The sequence below is a fragment of the Misgurnus anguillicaudatus genome, chromosome 1, assembly GCF_027580225.2.
Source record: "Misgurnus anguillicaudatus chromosome 1, ASM2758022v2, whole genome shotgun sequence".
NCBI lineage: Eukaryota > Metazoa > Chordata > Actinopteri > Cypriniformes > Cobitidae > Misgurnus > Misgurnus anguillicaudatus.
The window spans coordinates 30154468-30175763 of NC_073337.2; the positions used below are offsets into that span (position 1 = coordinate 30154468).

General features: G+C 38.8%; 1 protein-coding gene, 1 long non-coding RNA gene and 1 pseudogene across 2 annotated transcripts; 2 read left to right on the forward strand and 1 right to left on the reverse strand.

The window, feature by feature from the left end:
* Positions 1 to 21296, forward strand: part of LOC129431932 (uncharacterized) — a 496207-nt pseudogene that overhangs the window by 209695 nt on the left and 265216 nt on the right.
* Positions 6354 to 9731, reverse strand: LOC129436282 (uncharacterized). The gene is made up of 4 exons (XR_012369489.1): positions 9359 to 9731; positions 8560 to 8599; positions 8305 to 8452; positions 6354 to 7029 (listed from the first exon to the last, which is right to left on the reverse strand). It is a non-coding gene; the product is annotated as an uncharacterized lncRNA (long non-coding RNA).
* On the forward strand, positions 10719 to 15671 carry LOC141365625 (C-type mannose receptor 2-like). Its single transcript, XM_073870145.1, has 4 exons — positions 10719 to 10755; positions 10829 to 11194; positions 14789 to 15121; positions 15250 to 15671. Exons 1-4 carry the CDS (start codon positions 10719 to 10721, stop codon positions 15609 to 15611), a joined length of 1098 nt encoding a protein of 365 aa, XP_073726246.1. The 3' UTR covers positions 15612 to 15671.

Genomic DNA, 21296 nt, shown 5'->3' on the forward strand with positions numbered 1-21296 from the left:
AGACTCTGGGGATGGCCAATCTACCACAGCCTTAACCTTCTCAGGATCCATGCGAACACCCTCAGTCGAAATGATGTGTCCTAGAAAAGAAACAGACTGTGCATGAATAACGCAATTCTCCGCCGTGACAAACAATCCATTCTCTAGCAACCGCAGAAGCACTCGTCGTACATGTTGCACATGTTCCTGGAGAGACGAAGAAAAAATCAATATGTCATCCAGGTAGACATATATGAACTGATCGACCATGTCTCGCAACACGTCATTAACGAGTGCTTGGAAGACTGCCGGCGAGTTGGATAGACCGAAAGGCATCACGCAGTACTCAAAATGGCCACGAGGGGTGTTAAAAGCAGTCTTCCATTCGTCCCCCTCCCTAATACGGACCAAATGATAAGCGTTACGTAAGTCTAATTTAGTGAAAACGGACGCTCCCTGCAACCTCTCAAAGGCTGAAGACATAAGCGGCAAAGGATAAGTATTCTTTACCGTTATGTTGTTCAACCCTCGGTAGTCAATACAAGGTCGCAAGGATCCGTCCTTCTTTCCCACAAAAAAGAACCCCGCCCCCGCTGGAGAAGAGGAAGGGCGAATGAACCCCGTTGCTAGAGAACTGGATATATATTTCTCCATGGCCGCCGTCTCTGGAATAGACAAGGAATATAACTTGCCCTTAGGCGGAGAGGTACCTGGCAATAACTCTATCGCACAGTCATAGGGACGATGAGGAGGAAGAGAATCAGCCCGGGACTTACTGAACACCTCCTTCAGGTCGTGGTACTCCCCGGGCACGTTAGTCAAATCCACTGCTTCCCCCTGAAACACAGACTCAGAAACATTAACACCAGCAGACAAAAGACAAGACAAATGACACTCCTCGCTCCAGCTAACCACAGATCCGAGACGCCAATCGATCCTGGGGTTGTGTTTATGGAGCCAAGTGTGACCGAGAACAATGGGAGTCTGAGGTGAGTCTGTGATGAGGAATGAAATCTTCTCCCTATGATTGCCAGATGTGATGAGTGAAACAGGGATGGTGGTCTGAGTGATGACAGGTAACTTGTGTCCGTCAAGTGCAAAAGGTGCAATGGGGTGTTTGAGGGAGGTGAGAGGAATCTTGATCTTGCGTGCAAATTTGATGTCCATGAAACTACCCTCGGCCCCAGAATCCACCAAAGCGTGCTGATCCAGTGTGTGGGTGGACCACCGTAGTCTCACCGGAAGGAGTGTCGATGTAGATGAGGTCTTCCTGGCAGAGATCCCACCCGATAGTAGCCTCAGATTTACTATCGGGCTTGATACTTTTACTGGGCAGCGCTGGATGTGATGTTCTGGGCTGCCACAGTATAAACACAGTCCAAGGGATCTCCGCCTGATCCTCTCCTCCCGGGAGAGCCGAGCTCGCCCCACCTGCATGGGTTCCGGATCTCCAGGTGGGCTGACCGCAACCTCTGACCGTCGGTGCTGATCCTCTGAACTGGATGTGCAGGTGGTCCCCCCCTTCCGTCTGGCTGCTTGGTCGAGTCGGTTGTCTATCCTGATAGTGAGGTCGATTAATCCATTGAGTGAAGAGGGGAGTTCAACAGCGCGAATCTCCTGTTTGATGCGGTCAGCCAACCCATGCAGGAAATGATCCCACTGCGCCTCTTCGTTCCACTTACACTCCGCCGCCAGGGTGCGGAACTCGATCGAGTAGTCTGATACGGACCTATCCTCCTGCCGTAGGTCCGCTAGAAGTCTGGCCGCCTCCCTCCCGGCGACGGAGTGGTCGAAGACCCGTTTCATCTCCTCCGAAAGGGCGTGGAACGAAGCACAGCAGCGGTCTTGGTTCTCCCACACCGCCGTCCCCCAGAGGGCAGCCTTCCCTGTGAGTAGAGCGAGTACGAACGCCACCTTCATCTCTTCGGTGGTGAACGTGCGGGGCTGCAAGGCGAAGTGCAGAGAACAATGAGAGAGAAATGATCGACAAAACTTTGGCTCACCCGCATATTTCTCTGGAATGGGAAGGCGTGGCTCGGACTGGGGAAAACCCCCGGTGGCGATCGGCGGTGTGGGTGGCGTGGGGGGCGCAGTGGGTGGCGGTGGATGAAGTTGTTGGGCCTGGAGAGCGAGCTCGGAAACCTTCGTCACCATTGCTTGGAAAGCTCGACCCATCTCATCTATCGCCTTGTCCTGACGATCCATTCGACCCACGGCACGTTGTAAAAACTCCTCCAGATGAGATGGGGAGCGATCGCCTGCTGCTTCCATGATGGTCAGATCCTTCTGTAACGACACAATAAAGTGGAGGAAGCAAGCGCAGGCGATCAAAACAGATTTATTATAAATGATGGTAAATGCAGGGAAACACATAGAGCAAGTGACTGAGTCCAGGATGTTGGCAATGGTGGTCGAAGGTCTACGGTGGTGTGAAGAGTGTTGAGGCGTGAAGTCAGTGAAGAGTGTGATGATGGCCAATGGATGAAACCAGGAACGAACCAAACACTCACACGGAGACGACAACACGAACACAGATCCAAACACGACGACGAGAGACGATAATCCAAGTGGAATGGCTGGAACATGAAATGAGGATCTGACAACAGGAAGAGAACTGAGTGAGTATATGTAGCTGATGGGTAATGAGGATCAGCTGGAGCGAGGCAATCATACACAGGTGACAACACTTAATCAAACGAGCACATGGCAGAGGTGAGTGAACAAACAAACACACACACACATGACACGGAGGAAACAGTGGATTTCCTACCGTGACAGTACGTCCGTGTATGAAGACTCATTTATTCTGTGATACATCAATAAGTGTGATGTTATTACAACATTACTGTCTCTGAAATAAATTAATTGACTTTATAATGCTATAGTGTTTGAATTATGTCAAAGATTATGGGGTCCCCTAGCTAGCTACACCCCCGGCCAAGCCCCCTTTCCATCTTTATAAAGTCTCTGTGTTTCCCAAAGTAAGATGTGATCCTGGATTAACAATCATCTGGGCCCAGTTTTTCAAAAGTAATCCACTAGGATTTTGGATAACAGATTGGATCAAATCTTGAAAATGGGTTTTTCAAAAGAAAAAACGGATTACATAATCGGATTAGATCACGTAATCCAATCTTGGCTTTGATCCGGATCACACCTTTAGTTTGGGTTTTTCAGAACTTTTTTGTAGGATTTGGATCACTTTGATACAAAAAATCTGGATTAAACTGATCCCATCAGAAGGGTGGATTTAGCGTGGATTTCATGCCCAAAATGTAATGAAAACTTTAAAAATGTATCAAATAATACTATATTTGGTTCTTGCAGTATCTTACAAGATATCCTATTTATTCATAAGGTTTTAATTTTATTTGTTCATCTGTCAGGCTACAGTGATTAGGTAGGCTTTAACGTACTCAGCCTTTCAGTATAGGCCTACAGCAAAGTAGAAAGAGTTTGGCCTTATAAAATAATAAAATTATTGTGGAGTATTTTTTTTTTATTCAATACATCTATATTTGACTTGTTATAAATATCCTCAGTGTTTGTGTTGTAGGTCTCAGATGAGCGAACTGCTGGAAGAGGATGGGGTGGGGGTTTTCTTGTTTTTATTTATTTTTTTAAATGTGTGTGTTTTAATTTCAAATAAAAATAAACTTATTGACCACACACTGGCTATTCCACTCGTTGCTCTTTACATATCTATAGTTCTACATTGTGATTTTCTATCCTGTTTGAGCACTGGTTATCCAGATTTGGTGATCCTGAAAAGTTCCTATCCGGATCAGACTGATCCAATCCGATGTTGCTTTGAAAAACTGGCTCAAAAGTAAGCTGGATTCTGTGATCACGGATCGCAAAAGAAAGGATTACTAAATCCGGATCAATTTTATCCGGATTAAGCCTTTTGAAAAACCGGGCCCTGATTCTGGTTTTAATCAAATAAACCTCAAATTACACTTAAATCAAACCCTAACCATTTTTACCCCTCAAATTAATGTGAAACAGTGGCGAGGCCAGAAATTTTAAACTAAGTGGACCGTGTTAAAATGGGGTGGACCTCAATGCCTACTCTTAAATTACATAATTTTACATCATGGAAGTTAAATGAATCACGCTTTTCCGAGTTATGGGTTGAATAATTTTTGGATCAGCAAAACTGGGGGTGGGAAAAAGGTAAGAAGAAATTAAGAAATTATAAGCATATAGAAAAGAACAAAGTTACAAATAAAGTAAGATCTAAGAGTAGTATTTACAGGTACAGAAATAGAATCAAATAAATAATAACACTGTCTTCTTCATTGTAAAAATTAAATGTAATTAATCCTCATAAAGCTATCAAAGTGATTTTTCTTTTGTCTTCTATTATATAATGTACACAAACATAAGCAAATTTCTTGAGGCCATTTTAAGACCACTGACACAAACATCTGATTTCTTTCTGAAAAGTTTGCACTCACTTTAAGACATAAAATAATTTGCAAATATGCAAGTAAAGTTATGATATTACAATGATTATGTAGGATATGGGCAAAAGTGGGTTCGGCACTTGAGAATTTACATTTATTTCAGACAGAAATCTTTTGGATTAGTTTATTTGGAATTTGGGACAAATAATGGAGAGTATCACTTTTTGGCACCACAGCACAACAATTTTAAACTCATGTTGTATTTTAAACCAAGGGACCACCATATGTTATATTTTTGTGCTTTATAGGGGTCCGTCAAGGCTATAGGAGATGCGGGAGCACCACAGCCCCCCTCAATTTGAACACTGTATAAAGCTGTCATTGAGTGCGTTTACATGCACAGTCTTCTGCCGATTATGCTTAATAAACTGATAACACGTGGGGTCATGTAAACGCGTAAAACTGTTTTCCTTTATCGGGGAAAGCCCACATGGCATGTAAACACCTTAACCAGCTTTCTCACGGTTTTGTCCATGTGCGCATGTCTCCGCGTATGAAAGATAAACGTCACACACGGAAGTAAGCGAAAAGTAACGCATAAAAGTCTCCGCTCGACTAAAGCAGTTGGCAGAGAAACTGTGAAAATAGAAGCTCATGTTACATTTACAGGTTCTGCAGACCCGAGAAGAGATACAACAGTACAGCTTAAGACAGATATGCCGTCAGCTTTTTGATCGACTATTATGTACTATAGGCAATGACCTGTGAGAAACCTGACAAATCTCCAAGTACCATGTAAACGTAGTTGTCTGTATAGCCAGCTTATTGATTTCCATGTAAACGCATAATAACGCAATAATAAGCAGATTTTTGATAGTTATCCTCTTATTCTGTGCATGTAAACATACTCATTGGCTGACACACTGTTTATCATTAAAGTAAAAACCTGCAAAAGTAAGGGTATGTGGAAAAATACACCAACAAGGAACCGAAATATGGAAATTATTCACAAATAAAATATAATGACATACTGATAAACACACAGACAGAGAAACAGAAGAGGAGAGGAACACACAATCTCAAAAGTAAGAACTTTATTTACTTTCTCATTCCTATTAAAATAATATTTATGATATCACAGTGTTTTATAAGGATTGTGTATTAATGTTTAATGACTATTAATGAAACTTTATAAAGAATTGATGAAGAGTTACTGAAGAGATGTTAACTTTTAGCTTCATTTAACAGCTTTAATATCAGATTCTCATCTTTATTTACTACACTGAAAAAAAAAATCCTTTCAATTTACGTAATTTTAATGTGTACATCGGTCCCACATAATCCGATTGTGTAAAACCAAAATAATTTTCCTCATATAATTTTTATGTGTCAGACCAAAACATTTTAATTGTTTTAAGTAGTCTAATATAAATATATTGACTCAAAGTGCTATTTCTCTTTACTATAACACATTTATTTTGTAATGTTTAAGTATTTTTATTATGTAAGGGGACTAGATCTTCATCTGTAATTCCAACATGCTTTTTTAATGCTTATATTATGGGATTATGTAACTCTAAAGCAATTTCATTATGTCTCTGGCACCAGAATAATCACTCATAATTATCCAAATGTTATTTATTTCTTTTTTAAATACAAAATACATTTGCATTGGCATAAAAAGCACAGAGTTTTGAACAAATGTTTAGTGATATTTAGGCAAACCACTGCTTTCAGATCATCAATTCATTTAAATCACTACACATTAATTCATTAACAGGCAATAACTATTACAACAATCAGCACATGCAGTACATACAAAGGGGCAATTTCCCAGACAGGTTGTAGATTAAGCCATGACTAGGCCCTAGTAGTTATATTAGAATATTTTTTACAAGAAAAGTTTACGAACAAACCTACCTTACAAAAACAACACTGGAGTACATCTTGAGACAAAACAACAATGGCACTGATATATGTCAAGATATGTCAGTGCAATATGTTTTCAAATTAAGGCATTGCAAAAGTCTGGGACTAGGAAAAGCCCCATCTGTGAAACTGACCCAAATGTTTAAAATAGTTACTATCACAGTAGATTTAGAAGTGCTAAAACACAAACACTGCATTCCAAAGAGACATGCAAAAGAGTAAGTACTATTATTTTTTAAATGGATTTACAAACTGGAAAATATCACTCCTTCAGAAAGTCAGAGCTACAGCATTTGTATAAACTGATAATCAAAGATTCAACAAAAACAAAATACAACAACCATTTCAACTCTGAGCAGCAAACTGTTAATGTTTTAATAAGAGAAAACACTTAAAACAGATAAATAAAAAGAACATAAATGAGCAGCACAGTCTTTCTGATCCTTTCACTGAAAGAAACTGTTCGTTAAAGTTACGCTCAATGCAGTTCCATTAAAATCTTTTGGATTTCCTCAAAAATAAAGCGGAGATCAGGATAGGTCAGGTTTAAAGGAATACATCAGCTCAAACAACATGGCACGATGTTGCAACACCTTCATGCCTTCCAGGACTATACAAAGATCCTCTTCTTCAAGAAGCATGTTGTTTGAGAGCACAAATCCCAACATTGGTGTCTTCAAATGACCTCACTGATGCTGACTTCATCCATGCCCTGTACAAAACAAACAAATGTAGTTAAAGAAACAGAAAAAAAGTTACTGTTACAATAAAAGTGTCATTGGAAATACGTACAATGCAAACAAATATAAATGTAAGTATACAGACCCATGTGCATTGCCACAGCATGTTACAATTGGTTACAAATACATGGGTTACAAAGCAAGGCAGCTGCACTGTCCACTGCTCCAGGTGTGTGTGTGTGTGTGTGTGTGTGTGTGTGTGTGTGTGTGTGTGTGTGTGTGTGTGTGTGTGTTAAATAAAGAGGCCACATTTCAAGTGTGTGCTACCATACCTGACAATCACAGCAAAAGTTAATTATCTCATTTTCTCACTCTCATTTTGTTACAGACCTGTATAAATGTCTTTGTTCTGATGAACATGAAGGAAGACATTTATTTTGAGGAATGTTTGCAACCAAACTGTTCATGAGCCCCATTCACTTCCATAGTATTATATTTCCCCACTATGGAAGTGAATGGGGCTTATGATTGGTTTGGGTACAAACATTCCTTAAAAAAAAATCTTCCCAAGGGCTCAGTCACACCAAAAGCGTTTATGGCAGTTGCAGGCGCCTTTTTTGAATGATATTCTATGGGCAGGGCACGTTTGCGCGCTGTTTATGCGCGCCGAGCGCCTTGCGGTTTTCTGCCGCCTGCCGCGCACGCGTTTTTGAAGGAGCGCTGAGAGTGGAGAAGCGCCTGACGTCATTCGCGTCTTCCATTGTCCAATCGAATGAGGGGAGAGGCGGGCCTTACATTGTGGTGAGGGAAGTTTACAGTTGCTTTGAAGAACCGGACTCCACTCGCTCATTCTCTCCTGCGTGTTTGTGCACCTCTCACCCTCAAACAAGGTCAGAGCAAGCGTCCTCTTTTTAAAGTTTCTGCTAATATGACAGTAAACAGCAAAAGAGCACTCACGCTTCAATATTTGATTGACAAGACAGCTGACTCGGTGGTTGCTTAGCAATATGAAAAGCTGCGCCGCACTGCTCTTTTTTAAAAAAAGGCAGTGCGTCGCGCCTTGCGTTTGCAAGCGTTTAAAGCGCTTTTGGTGTGACTGACCCCTTAGTGTTCATCAGAACAAAGACATTTATACAGGTTTGTAACAACATGATAAGGAGTAAGTGATGAGAATTTTTATTTTTGGGTGAACTACCCCTTTAAATCTTCCCAGGTGTTTTAATGACCCTTGTGCCAAAACATACTGCTTTTTCTGTACTTCCAACAAGGTTTACACATTTTTATGTCTGTAAATCTATATTACTTACTTCTGTCATTTGATCATTGATTGTTCCAAGTCTTTTTGCTAGCTGTCCTCCTTTCTGATAGAAGAGTTTCGTCAGGTTTTTGGATTGGAGGTCCAGGTGACACGCAGGAACATTAGACAGTAGTGATTCTTTTAAATTCAGCATTTATCTGAAAACAAATTAACCAACCATTGTTTATTTGAGTACTGCGAGTCAAAAAAATAATACATGTAAGTTATATTAGTTACAAAAATAAGATTTTTTTTGATGACTTACCAATGCTTTTGAATGTGTAGCGTATGAAAGGATGATGGACCTATAAGAAAAAATATTCAGAGGTGAAATCAACACAAAACCTCAAATGATGAAGGTCACACATACACAGAGCAATAATGAAATAAGTATTATATCTGTCATAGGACGCAATTTTGGACAAAATTAGATCTTAAAACAACAAGGTTCTCTTCTGAAAATGTCAGCTTTAAGGTGTGGCACTATAAAGCAATTTTTTCAGTTAATATACCAGACGTCACGCGAGACATTTCAAAAAGCTTTTTCTAATAGAATCAAGTGTTGCTCGTGGCGTAGCGAAGTCATGAATAACTGACACGGGTCCGATAATCTGATTAAGCAGACAGTTTTTTTAATACGCAATGTCATTATTAATGTAGTCAATTGATATCATCTGGTAAATTACTTACATGGATAACGTTACTCTGGACAGAATAAAAACGTTTGGTTAGTGTTTTATTTGTCCTGACACGTTTCCATAGAACAGCTGAGTAAAATGTGCCTCAAAAGTCAACTCAAAGCTGACAGTTTTCAACTCGGATAAAACTACCAAACAAGAAATAACGTTATACAGCTGACATTTTTAAAACGCTGTTTTTCTTTATGAGCCTTACACTTACTGACTGACTGACTGACTGACTGTAACGTTAACTTACTCCACCAACCTCCTCCAAACTAATTTTTACTACAAGTCATTGCAATGACTACATATTGTAAAAAAAACTATCTATCTAGTGAAGATGTATCACGTATAAAGTGAACATAAATAAATAATAGAACTTACTTTAATAACGTGGTGTCCGTCTGAGAGAGTTCTTCTGACTGACTGCTGCTGAGTCTTCATTTTGGCGCCCAAAACAAACGATGTTTATTCTTCTTTTATGGCAGTTGACGTCCTTTTCATTGAGCGTTACTGCCACCTTCTGCTCAGGAGGTGCCGTTTTGTTTGCTTACTCAATTTTATTGCTTTAACTATTCAATTCAATCAATTTTAATCAATGTGAGAATAATGTGTTCATTTTACATTCAAACAAAACATTTTAATCCTAATCAATTAAATTATGTTTACACAAGGAATATAAATATTTTGTTTTGCATATACATGTTTATTTTATTTAAATTCAAAGACCCACCAAGTCCATTTTTTTCAGTGTACACATTATAATAGTTTAAAACATTTAAATAAAATTGAGGCTGTGGTCAGGATTTTTCAAATACAGAGGACAACCCCCCCCCCCCAAAAAAAAAGACACTTGAGAAATACATTTTATTATATATTTTTAAAATAACATATTTATTTTCAATAACAACACGTGCAAACTGTGCACCTTGTGTGTGTTTTCTGGTATCTGTATTGGGAGGGCCCTTCACGTATTATTTCCCTCTCTTCTCCTTCTAACTCTTTCTCCTCCTCAACTGCCTGAATTCTCTCTCCTGTCTCCTCTGTTGAATTTAACATCATAATCATAATGTAATGTCTCACTACACACTGTAAAAAAATGCAGCACGAAGTTAAAGCAACTTGGTTTTGCAAGTAACTTTTGGCTTAAAAAGTTTACATAACTTCAAGTTGACATTGTTTAATTTAAATTAAATTTTTCAGCATTTCAGTAGGAAATAGGTTTGAATCATTGGTACCCCTATTGCATCTTATATTGTAGGCTATTTGCTGCATAACCATTAACTTTCTCACCTCCCTCCATCTCTTTTTCTGCTCATCTTCTGCTGGCTTTTAGAACGATAATTTAGTTTGTTGCAGCCTTTTCATTTTCGGTTATTTTAATGAAAATCACAGGCAGAAATTATCATGGCATCAACTTTATTTTGAACATTGGATTGGTGGGTATTGAAGTTTATGTGAGATATGTGAGACACTGCGTTGCATTCTTTTATTGGTTTTTGGAAACATTTCACTATAGCCGACTACTTTTGTTTTGAGATGGCAAAGTTATCTGCAAGTACGTGTGATGTGACGGTCAGTAAGATAATTATTTTGTCGGCTATTTTTACATCAAAATGAAACGAAACTTCAAGAAAAATACAGAGGAGATGACCTCGGTGTCCTCAATGGTAGCTATGGCCATGATTGTCAACAAGCAGAATAAATCAACATCTGATGTTTTCAATGTGTTTGTTTTTCAGAAATGTCTCAAACTTTATATTTCAGCGTTCTTCTCATCGGTGAGTTTGTGTTTGTGGTTTTATGTTTGTTTTATAATCTCATGAGATTTGACTCAAACTCTTTCTTTCATAGCTCTCTGTTCATTATCTGAATGCATCCAGCGCCGCTATCACCACATAAACATGAAGATGAACTGGACTGAAGCTCAAAAATACTGCAGAGAAAACTACACAGATCTGGCCACAGTCAACAACATCAATGACATGAACAACATCAATCAACTGATCATGAGTGTGAATAACAGTCTGACTTCATATGTCTGGATTGGACTGATGAGGTCAAGTGTTTATAAATGGAAGTGGTCTCTGGGTGATCCTGTGAATTATACAAACTGGTCTAATGGAGACTCAAATGGTCCAGATCATTGTGTTTATATGAGAGATGGATCATGGTATCATCAGGACTGTAATATGAAGACAGGTTTCATCTGCTACAATGGTAAGTGAAGCTTCATAAAATAACAATAAACCTTAACTTAATAAAACATCATCAGATGTAAACTTTACAAGACAACAATAATAAACATCACACAAACACAAATATCATGTGAGATTATGTTTGACACATTCACTCTTCTGTAAACTACAACAAACAACAAAACACTCAGATGAGTTTATTAACTTAACTTCATTAGGAAACATCTAATAAGGATCTGCACCAGAGCTGTCTGAGGGCTATTTCATAAAACTAGATTACAAAATAAGCCAGGCTTATTTTGTTAAGTCTGGCTTATTGCCGGTGGATTTTGTTTCATAAAACAAACTTGAGCTAGTTCAACCCCGGTTACAATGGAAACTTATGCTTGGAAACTAGCATGGTCTGGGGCAGGCTAATGCTGCGTTCCAGGTAGGTTTTTTAACCCGTGAATTACGACTTCAAAACCACAACTCACGACTCTATGCGTTCCAGGCAGCCTGTAACCCGTGTTTTTACAACCTTCTACCTGTGAAAGTGCACTGGAATGCCAGTCAAACCCGTGACTTCCCACTCGTGAACTCGTACTAGATCGATGTACTCCCAGTTCAAAGTCGTAAGTCATGGTTTTGAAGTCGTGATTCACGGGTTACAGGTTGCCTGGAACGCAGCATAACTGTCAGGCTAAGCCTCAGTGTTGCTTAAAGGGCGTGTTGCAGGTTAACCACCACTGTCGATTAATACGTAGATAAATCACCCAAGATATGTATATCATCATAAAATGTCTCAAAAATGGTCTTAAAGACCACAGTTTTTTACGTTTTTGGTATTAACATTTTTACGCAATTTGGCGATGATGTCACGTTGGGGAGAAGTGGAGAAAGCCTCAGCCACAGCCATAAAGATAGACGAGACATTTATTGCTGTTTAAAGCAACACTAAAGAACTCTGGCTCTTTGCTCCCCCTACAGGTTAGAAGCGTAATTGTTCATTACCACTGTCGTAAATACTGCAGCATAGCTGGCTCTGATTGGATTGTAGGGCTGCCGTAAAGCAAGTTTTTGTAGTTTTCTCTCGAACTACAGGACCGCTACCCGACGGTTGGAAACTTCTTTAGTGCGGTTTTGGCCGATAGAGGGCTGCAAAGCGAATGTGAAAGTGCCATTCACCCTGTTTTGTGTGGATGAACCACTGAAACTTTTTTGGAAATGTTATTTTAAGGTAAAAAAACCTCTTTGGTGTTGCTTTAATACTTACATATATCATTTGGAAATCATATATACATCTTAGGAAATATATAATGTGGTATACTGCAAAGTTACCATGCTAATTATTATTTATGATATATGTGGAGATAAATAAAACTTCGCAAATCTGCTGATTTTATCCATTCATGTCCTGACCACCAGGCAAGAGATTTTTAAACATCCTTTATCCACACTTACTAGTCTATCAAATAATATCTAAAATATATTGTTTTGTGAAATAAAAGGATGTTTTGTTATATTGTTTATGCGATCATAACGAATCACACGATCATTTTATATGCAGAAGCAGCAGTTAGCAGCTGCAGCACACTTGGATGCGACCGCATACATACATACATACTGCATTTAAACAGGTGTTCGGCGGCTTTTTACATCACGACAGGCTATGCCATTTGAGCAGGAACCCCCTTATTGATCACCGTATTTTTATAAATCCTGTACATGGTTGGACCTGCCGAACGGGTTGAGCACTCTTACATACTTTGTTGATCAGAGAGGCTGCACAGTTTGACCAGCGGGCTGCGGGAACCGGCCGCACAGACGGTGTTGCTAATATAACTCGAAATGTATAACTATTATAAGACCGGCCCAGCGGGAAAGTCCCAACTCTCCCGATTGCCACTCTGCAAATGCCTGAAAGTGAGTGCGTTTTGGTCACCGGTCGAGAAGCTTTCCCCGCGAACAGATGTGACGTCGCCTCACTCAGATCTTTACTCGTCTCTCTATAGTCACTCTCAATGGTCTCAAGGCGGCTTTGATAAATTCTCTCCCCAGCGTGACGTCATACAGTGCGTTGTGGGGGGAAAGGAGAATCATTGCAAACCGCTGTACTTTTTTGTATTATATTCCGTTTTGTGATACCCAACAACATAAAATACAATGAATAACAGTTTAAATGTTTATTACCAACAAGCAAATTGCACAAATTCGTTGAAAAATTTAACCTGCAACACGCCCTTTAACTAGACTTCCACTTACACTGAACTGTAAATGCAATGATATTACAGCTGACTCTTTGACATTTTATTTGGCTTTATTAACCACTATTAATCTAACAATTAAAGAAAATCAAGTGAATCTTTCTTCTCTATACACATTCCAGTGTGTAAGACATACAACACCCTAACTGTGTCACACAAGTAAAGATAATCCATACAAGTCTTAAACATTTTTTTCAACATATATAGCATATACATGCTTTCAATTACATTGCATTTGCAATCTATGGCTGCAGAACATTAACTGTGAAGCCCTAAGGCTTAATTCTGTTTATTATAATTGCTTCTATATTGCTATAAAAATGTTATATGTCTAGTATTAGCTTCCTCACATTATACTTTTTGAATTAATGTTTGGGCGATGCGTATATGCAGATGTGAAAGAGGAAAATCTACTGGACCAGAGAAGACAACCAACCATGCATTTCATTCAGAGGTCTGAAATATGACAAAATACCCCCCACCCCATTTTCAATTCCACATCATTGTCCATCTGCCCCCCCCCCCCCCCACACACATATTCTCACTCCTCCTATTCTACTCAGGGAAATTAAAACTGTTCAGAAGATCATTACTCATCTCCCGAGCATCTGTGATGTTGTGATGTGCGGTGCCTTACAAAAATTAACCATGGTTTTATTGTGGTAAAGGTGTAGTAACCATGTTGCTGTTTTTTTGGTGTATTGATTACTATAAGCAAAACCATGAGTTTACTACACTAACCATGGTTTAACTGGTGTAACGTTAGTGCTGCATATATGACCGGCTTTTATTTTGATAGGCTGTATTTATTATAACTTCCGCGTCACGTGGCCAACCTGTCTTTCTTTTAATGTAGATCCTCAAACGGAGAAATGAAAAAAGGAACCTCCAAAAACCAAAATCAGACCGTTATTTGAATTTGGTTTAGTCGTTTTTCGTTTTTAGATTCAGAAACCAAAAACGGAAGAATGGCTCTTTTTTTAGCGGTTTTTGTTTTTTGTTTGAAACAGCAAACGAAAAACGTGTGGTTTCTCGTTATTTTGTTTTTTTGTTTAAACGAAAAAACAAACTATCAAAACTTACACGGACCGTCCTTGTTCCCTAGTTAAGTTCTTCCCTATTTAATGCCATTCTGTCTGCTGTCTTGTGCTGGATCATTGTGTGTCATGTGTGACACCGTCAGGAGTCTTTGTCTTGTTTCCTGTTTGTTATTTAATTCTTGTCTTGATTCTTGAGGGAATTTTTGTTATATAATAAAAGTATTTTTGATTGAGAACTGTCTGTACTTGGGTTCTGTCTTCCCCAACCCTGACAGTAAGTGTATTAAGAGTCAAAGTAAATCATGACACAATCTTTATTTTCTTAAACAGAGAGCAGTAAAGGATTCATCATTGATGATTCTTCAGTATCATGGAGAGACGCTCAGATCTTCTGCAGACAGCATCATACTGATCTGATCAGTGTGAGGAATCAGATTGAGAATCAACAGATTCAGAAGATCATGAATGACAAAAACATATCTGAAGTCTGGATTGGTCTGTTCAGTGACTCATGGGAGTGGTCAGATAAAAGTGAATCTGGATTCAGATACTGGGATCCTAATGAACCAAATAATCCTGAAACTGAAAAATGTGCAGTGGTCAGTGGGGTTACATGGAATAATGTGGCTTGCAGTGACTCTAATACCTTTGTGTGTCATGAAGGTGAGTAATAAAAGTCAATGTGTGTTTGATGACAGAAGTTTCTTCATTATTAAAATGATCTCAGTTCAGTGTTTGTGGTGTATGTTTGTTTTGATCTGATGTGTAGTTTGTGTTTGTTGTGTGTTCAGATAATCTGATATTGATCCAGATGAATCTGAGCTGGTCTGAAGCTCTGAGATACTGCAGAGAGAATCATGTTGATCTGGTTTCAGTTGATTCAGAGAAGATTCAGTTCATGGTGACTAAAGTGATTCATCAGTCCTCTACTGACGCCGTGTGGATGGGGTTACACTATTACTGCCAAATGAACCTCTGGATCTGGATACGAGGAGAGGCCGTGTGCTATCAGAATTGGGCTCCATGGAACGGAGTAAGACTAATGGACTGCAACACTGAACACAGAGCTGGAGCAGTTCAGTCTGGAGGAGATCATCTCTGGATCAGCCTTCCTCAATCTCACAAACTCAACTTCATCTGCATCAGAAAATAATAAAATAATTTGTGTCTATCACTTCATTTTTGTTCTTTAAAGACTTTCTGGTTTTCATTTTGTTTTGTTCTTTAGCAAAAGGGTCCATTATGAACACATTACAGATTAAATACAACATATAAAGATACTCTACATAAATATCCTGATACTCTTGATCTTTTCTTATGTTTCTTTAATAACTGTTGAATTATATAATGTGTAAGTTATATTTTGGGAGAGGATTAAACTTCTGTTCTTTTTCATGTGTGATGAATAAAGATTATGAGCTCATATCAGAGTTTAATAAGATTTATTTCTGGATCTGAAGTGAATCAAATGAGTTTAGATTTATTCTCTTTAGAATCGTTCAGTTGACTCTGATTCTTTAATCTGTAATGTAAAATAATGATGGATAATATCAGCTCTTAAATATAGCTGCAAGCAGCAATTGCGGGGTCAAGCACCTTCAGCGCAATGAGCACCCAAAGCACAGCAAAAACCACACGACGCAGCAAATGCGCAAAGCGCAGAAAGCGCACAATACAGAGCCCGAACCCGAAGCAAAGCAAATGGTGAGCAGAACCACTGCAGTGCGGAGCAACAACAGAAAAGATTTCAAAAATATAACACGTGTGGAAAACCAGACAGGTCGAGAACAACGTGTTAAAGGGAACACAAAAGGAAATCTCAATAAGTGAAAGTAAGAGCTGGGATTCGAACCCATGACCTCATGTTCCCAAAGCACAGCACTAACCGCATGCGCCACTGAGTAAATGATTAAACCACTGAGTTGGTGTGTCCAAGCTATAGAATACAGCTTTACAGCTATAGACATTGATATCCAGCAATTACCAAAAGTGTAGAAATGACAACAGAGAGCACAAATAACTGAAATACAATGTATAGTATGAAAATCACAAAACTTAAGTGAGAAAAAAAGTTAAGACAAAAGACCACTGCACATGGGATTTGAACCCATGAACTCAGGTTCTCAAGGCACAGCACTAACCGCATGCGCCACTGAGGAACCATGGGTTGAAAAGCTGTGGAAAAGAGGCTTCAAAGCTGCAAACATTGACATGCCAATCACTGAAAGGGCAGAAATAACACAACAAAGCAAAAATAAACAGAAATACAAAGTGTAGGGCAATCAGATAACTTAAATGGCACTGAATTCGTTTAGAACATTTTGTACAATAATGAACAACATGGGCAAATTTTGTCAGATTCTATTTAATATGACAAAGGGACAGCATGACAAGCATGGTCCGCTTTACAGAGGTATTTCTTAAAAATTTGACATTCAGCAGAAAAATCTGTTCAGTCACGTCTGTGCGGATTGCTCCAAACATTATACAAGCAGAACCTGGCATAAAATAAACAAAATTTGTAAAAGGAGTAGCGAAAAAATCATTTACCATATGCTTTACAATAACACATGAACAGAATGATGGAAAATGCCAAACAAGGTATTGTTGCGATCGCCAAAAACCAGTGAATAAAATGTCACAAAGAAAATGTATATCAGTCAAAGTATTCTAAAGATATAAGCAGTTCTATAAGAACTGTTATAGTTTATAACCCCTAGGTGGCGCTGTACTCTGACTTCCCAGGTAACTTCAGGACATCATGCCGAAGCTCCCTAACTATTTTTGCACGAATATGTCCAATAGTTCAAAAGATATAACAATTTATGACCAATTTCAAAATGACGGACAGGTGGTGTGGTCAAACCCGACATAATACATATCGACAGATTCGGCATGAGCTAAGGAATCCGTAAACACCAAGATCATAATTTTCTGACAAACATTTCAGTAGTTATGGGCAAAAAAAGCAATTTTCCATATCTCATGACCCATAGGTGGCGCTGTCACCAAATTTGGCATGGACCCCCAGTTTATGGTCGACATGACGTGTACAAAATTTCATTTCAATTGATGAAAGAATGACAGAGATACAGCCTCAGAACTTTTTTTGTGTCAACCTCGTTAAGTTTGCGCATTTATTACTTTTGAACAAAGATAAATATCAAAATTCTGTTTGGTCATTTCTGTGCGGCTCACTCCAAAGTTCACCTGTGCCAAATTTCATAAGAATTGAACCAAATTTGAAGGAGGAGTAGCGAATTAACGGAATACTGTACATTTCAAAATGGCCACTACTGTAATGGGTGGAGTTTTACTGTAAGGTATTAAAAACAACAAGCATGAGGAGAGCAATCACGTGTACTAAGTAGAATTTTCATAGATCAAGCGGATCAGCAGTTATAACCATTTGAACATTGAATTTTTGCACTGCTGGTGGCGCTATAGAGTTAGTACTAGAGACCCCATTTTTGGTCACATGACTTTTTAAGACCACCACTACAACTGTGCCAAATTTCATCATTTTCCTACGTACGGTTCATAGGGCTGCCATAGACGCCTATGGCTAAGAAGAAGAAGAAGAAGCAGAATAATAAATATAGCTGTAGACAGCGATACGGGGCCAAGCAACAATGGTCCTGCAACACGCAACGAAGCTGAAAGGACATGCAATTGAAGAATGCAATGTAGCAGATATGTATGGGAACTATCAGCACACAGGACTCAGATGAGAATGAACATAATGAAAAAATAAAAATTTTGAAGTATAATATTTATTTGCATGCTGAAAGAAGGACCGATTAGTCCAATGCTGACCTAGAAAACAATTGAACCACCAAAGCATCATACATGTTACACATGAGACTTAAACCAAAAGAGCACAAACGAAATAAAACCTGTAAAACTAATAAAGTAAAATACAAATCATGAATTAAAGCTTTTGACTCTAAAGTAAGAGACTTCAATTGCTGCCCTAGCCAGGATTTGAACCCATCTGGTTGAGCTACAGGGTAGACCACATCCATACAGCTAGCTGCTTAAGCTAGATTGCTGTAGTGACAATGTGTATGTTCAAGTTTGGAGAGATTTTTCTCAAGAACAGAATATTTTTTTAAATCCCCTGTAGGTAGTCAAACCTGTTCGAACATTTGACTCTACATGACAGAAATTTGTCAACCATTTTAATTGTTGCCCTACGCTGGATTTGAACCTGCAACCTCTGGATTTCATGCCCATCACGCATTTGGTTGAGCTACTGGGAAGGCATAGATGACCCCATCAAATATTCTCCATAGAAGTTTAGTTGATTAAATGGTTTAAAAGTTATTCCTGTTGACAAATGTATTACTTTTGAACAAAGATAAATATCAAAATTCTGTTTGGTCATTTCTATGTGGCTCGGTCCAAAGATAATCTGAGCCAAATTGTGTAACAATTAAACAAACACTGCAAAAGTAGTAGCAAAAAAACTGAATACTGTACTTTTCAAAATGGCCGCTACTGCATTTTTGAACTGGTGATGATGCTTGGCCACCAAATTGCAAGCCGTGCAGAACATGGAAAACAGACTGGTTGAGAATAATAGGTGAGAATAAACTCAAAACAAATATTAATAGAAAAACATAACACATGCATCAGATGGGATTCGAACCCTTAACCTCTGAGTTTTGATGCATGCGATTTAATAGACTGAGCTACACAGGCAGTGTAGCTAGCGAAGGTTTTCAGAGCTGCAAGCATTCAAATGGAGGAAGGAAGGTGCAGACATGACATTGCAGAGCAGAAATAACAAAATTACAATTTATATGAGAATCAGATAGTTTAAGTGAGAAGAGTTAAAGTTTAATTCAAGAAAAACATGTTTGTATAGGAATGCACAACATGTTACAATACAGTCATAATAATTTAATATGACGAAGAGACAATGTCACAGGGACAGTCAACTTTGGACAGGTATTTCTCGGGAATGGCAGAGAATATCAAAAATGTGTTTGGTCATTTCTGTGCGGATTGCTCCAAAGTTTATGTGAGCAGAGCCTGGCATAAAAAAGACTTAATTTGCAAAAGTAGTAGCGAAAAAACTACTGCACATATGCTATGAAATAAGATATGAACAGAATGTTGAAAACTGACAAATGAGATATCGTTGCAATCGACATAAACCAGTGAATAAAAATTCACAAAGAAAATGAATATCAGACAAAGTTTTCAGAAGTTATGGCCTGTTTTATATAGTTTATGAACCCTAGGTGGCGCTGTCTTCAGATTTTCCAGGTACCTTCAGGACATCATACCGATGCTTCCTACCGATTTTTGTGCCGATACATTATATAGAATAATAGTTATCCCAATTTAAAACCAAATTCAAAATAGTGGACAGGCGGTTTGGTCATTTCCGGCATAATATATATCGACAGATTGGTCATGAGCCAAGGAATCCATAGACACTAAGATCATAATTTTCTATCAAACATTTCAAGAGTTATGGGCAAAAATAGCCATTTTTCATATCTCATGACCCATAGGTGGCGCTGTCCTCAAATTTGGCATGGTACCCCAGTTCATGGTCCTTATGAAGGGTACCAAGTTTCATTTCAATTGATCAAAGAATGACCGAGATAATGACTCAGAACGAATTTTGGGTCGACATCGATAAATGTATGCAATTATTACTTTTGAACAAAGATAAAAATCTAAATTCTGTTCGGTCATTTCTCTGCGGCTCGGTCCAAAGATTCTCTGTGCCAAATTGCGTAACAATGCAATGAACGCTGCAAAAGTAGTAGCGAAAAAGCAAAATACTGTACTTTTCAAAATGGCCGCTACTGTAATGGGTGGAGTCTTAATGTAAGGTGGTCATTGTAAAGAGCGTGAGGAGAGGAATCAGATGTAGTAGGTAGAGTTTTTGTTGATCAAATGATTCTACAGTTATAACCATTTGAATATTGAATTTTTGAAGTGTTGGTGGCGCTATAGAGTTAATGCTAGAGACCCCATAGTTGGTCACATGACTATTTAGGACCACCACTACAAGTGTGCCAAATTTGTTTCATTTTCCTATGTACGGTTCATAGGGCTGCCATAGACTCCCATTGGGGAAGAAGAAATATAATAATAAATATAGCTGCAAGCAGCAATTGCGGGGTCAAGCACCTTCAGCGCAATGAGCACCCAAAGCACAGCAAAAACCACACGACGCAGCAAATGTGCAAAGCGCAGAAAGCGCGCAATACAGAGCCCGAACCCGAAGCAAAGCAAATGCAGAGCAGGATCACTGCAGTGCGGAGCAACAACAGTAAAGATGGCAAAAATATAACACGTGTGGAAAACCAGACAGGTCGAGAAGAACGTGTTAAAGGAAACGCAAAAGGAAATCTCAATAAGTGAAAGTGAGAGCTGGGATTCGAACCCATGACCTCAGGTTCCCAAAGCATAGCAGTTAACGCATGCGCCACTGAGTAAACGGTTAAACCACTGAGTTGGTTTGTCCAAGCTATAGAATAGAGATATAGAGCTGTAAACATTGATATCCAGCAATTACCAAAAGTGCAGAAATGACAACAGAGAGCACAAATAACTGAAATACAATGTATTGTATGAAAATCACAAAACTTAAGTGAGAAAAAAAGTTAAGACAAAAACCACTGCACATGGGATTCGAACTCATGAACTCAGGTTCCCAAGGCACAGCAGTTACCGCATACGCCACTGAGTAAACGATTAAACCACTGACTTGGTGTGTCCAACCTATGGAATAGAGATATAGAGCTGTAAACATTTATATCCAGCAATTACCAAAAGTGCAGAAATGACAACAGAGAGCACAAATAACTGAAAT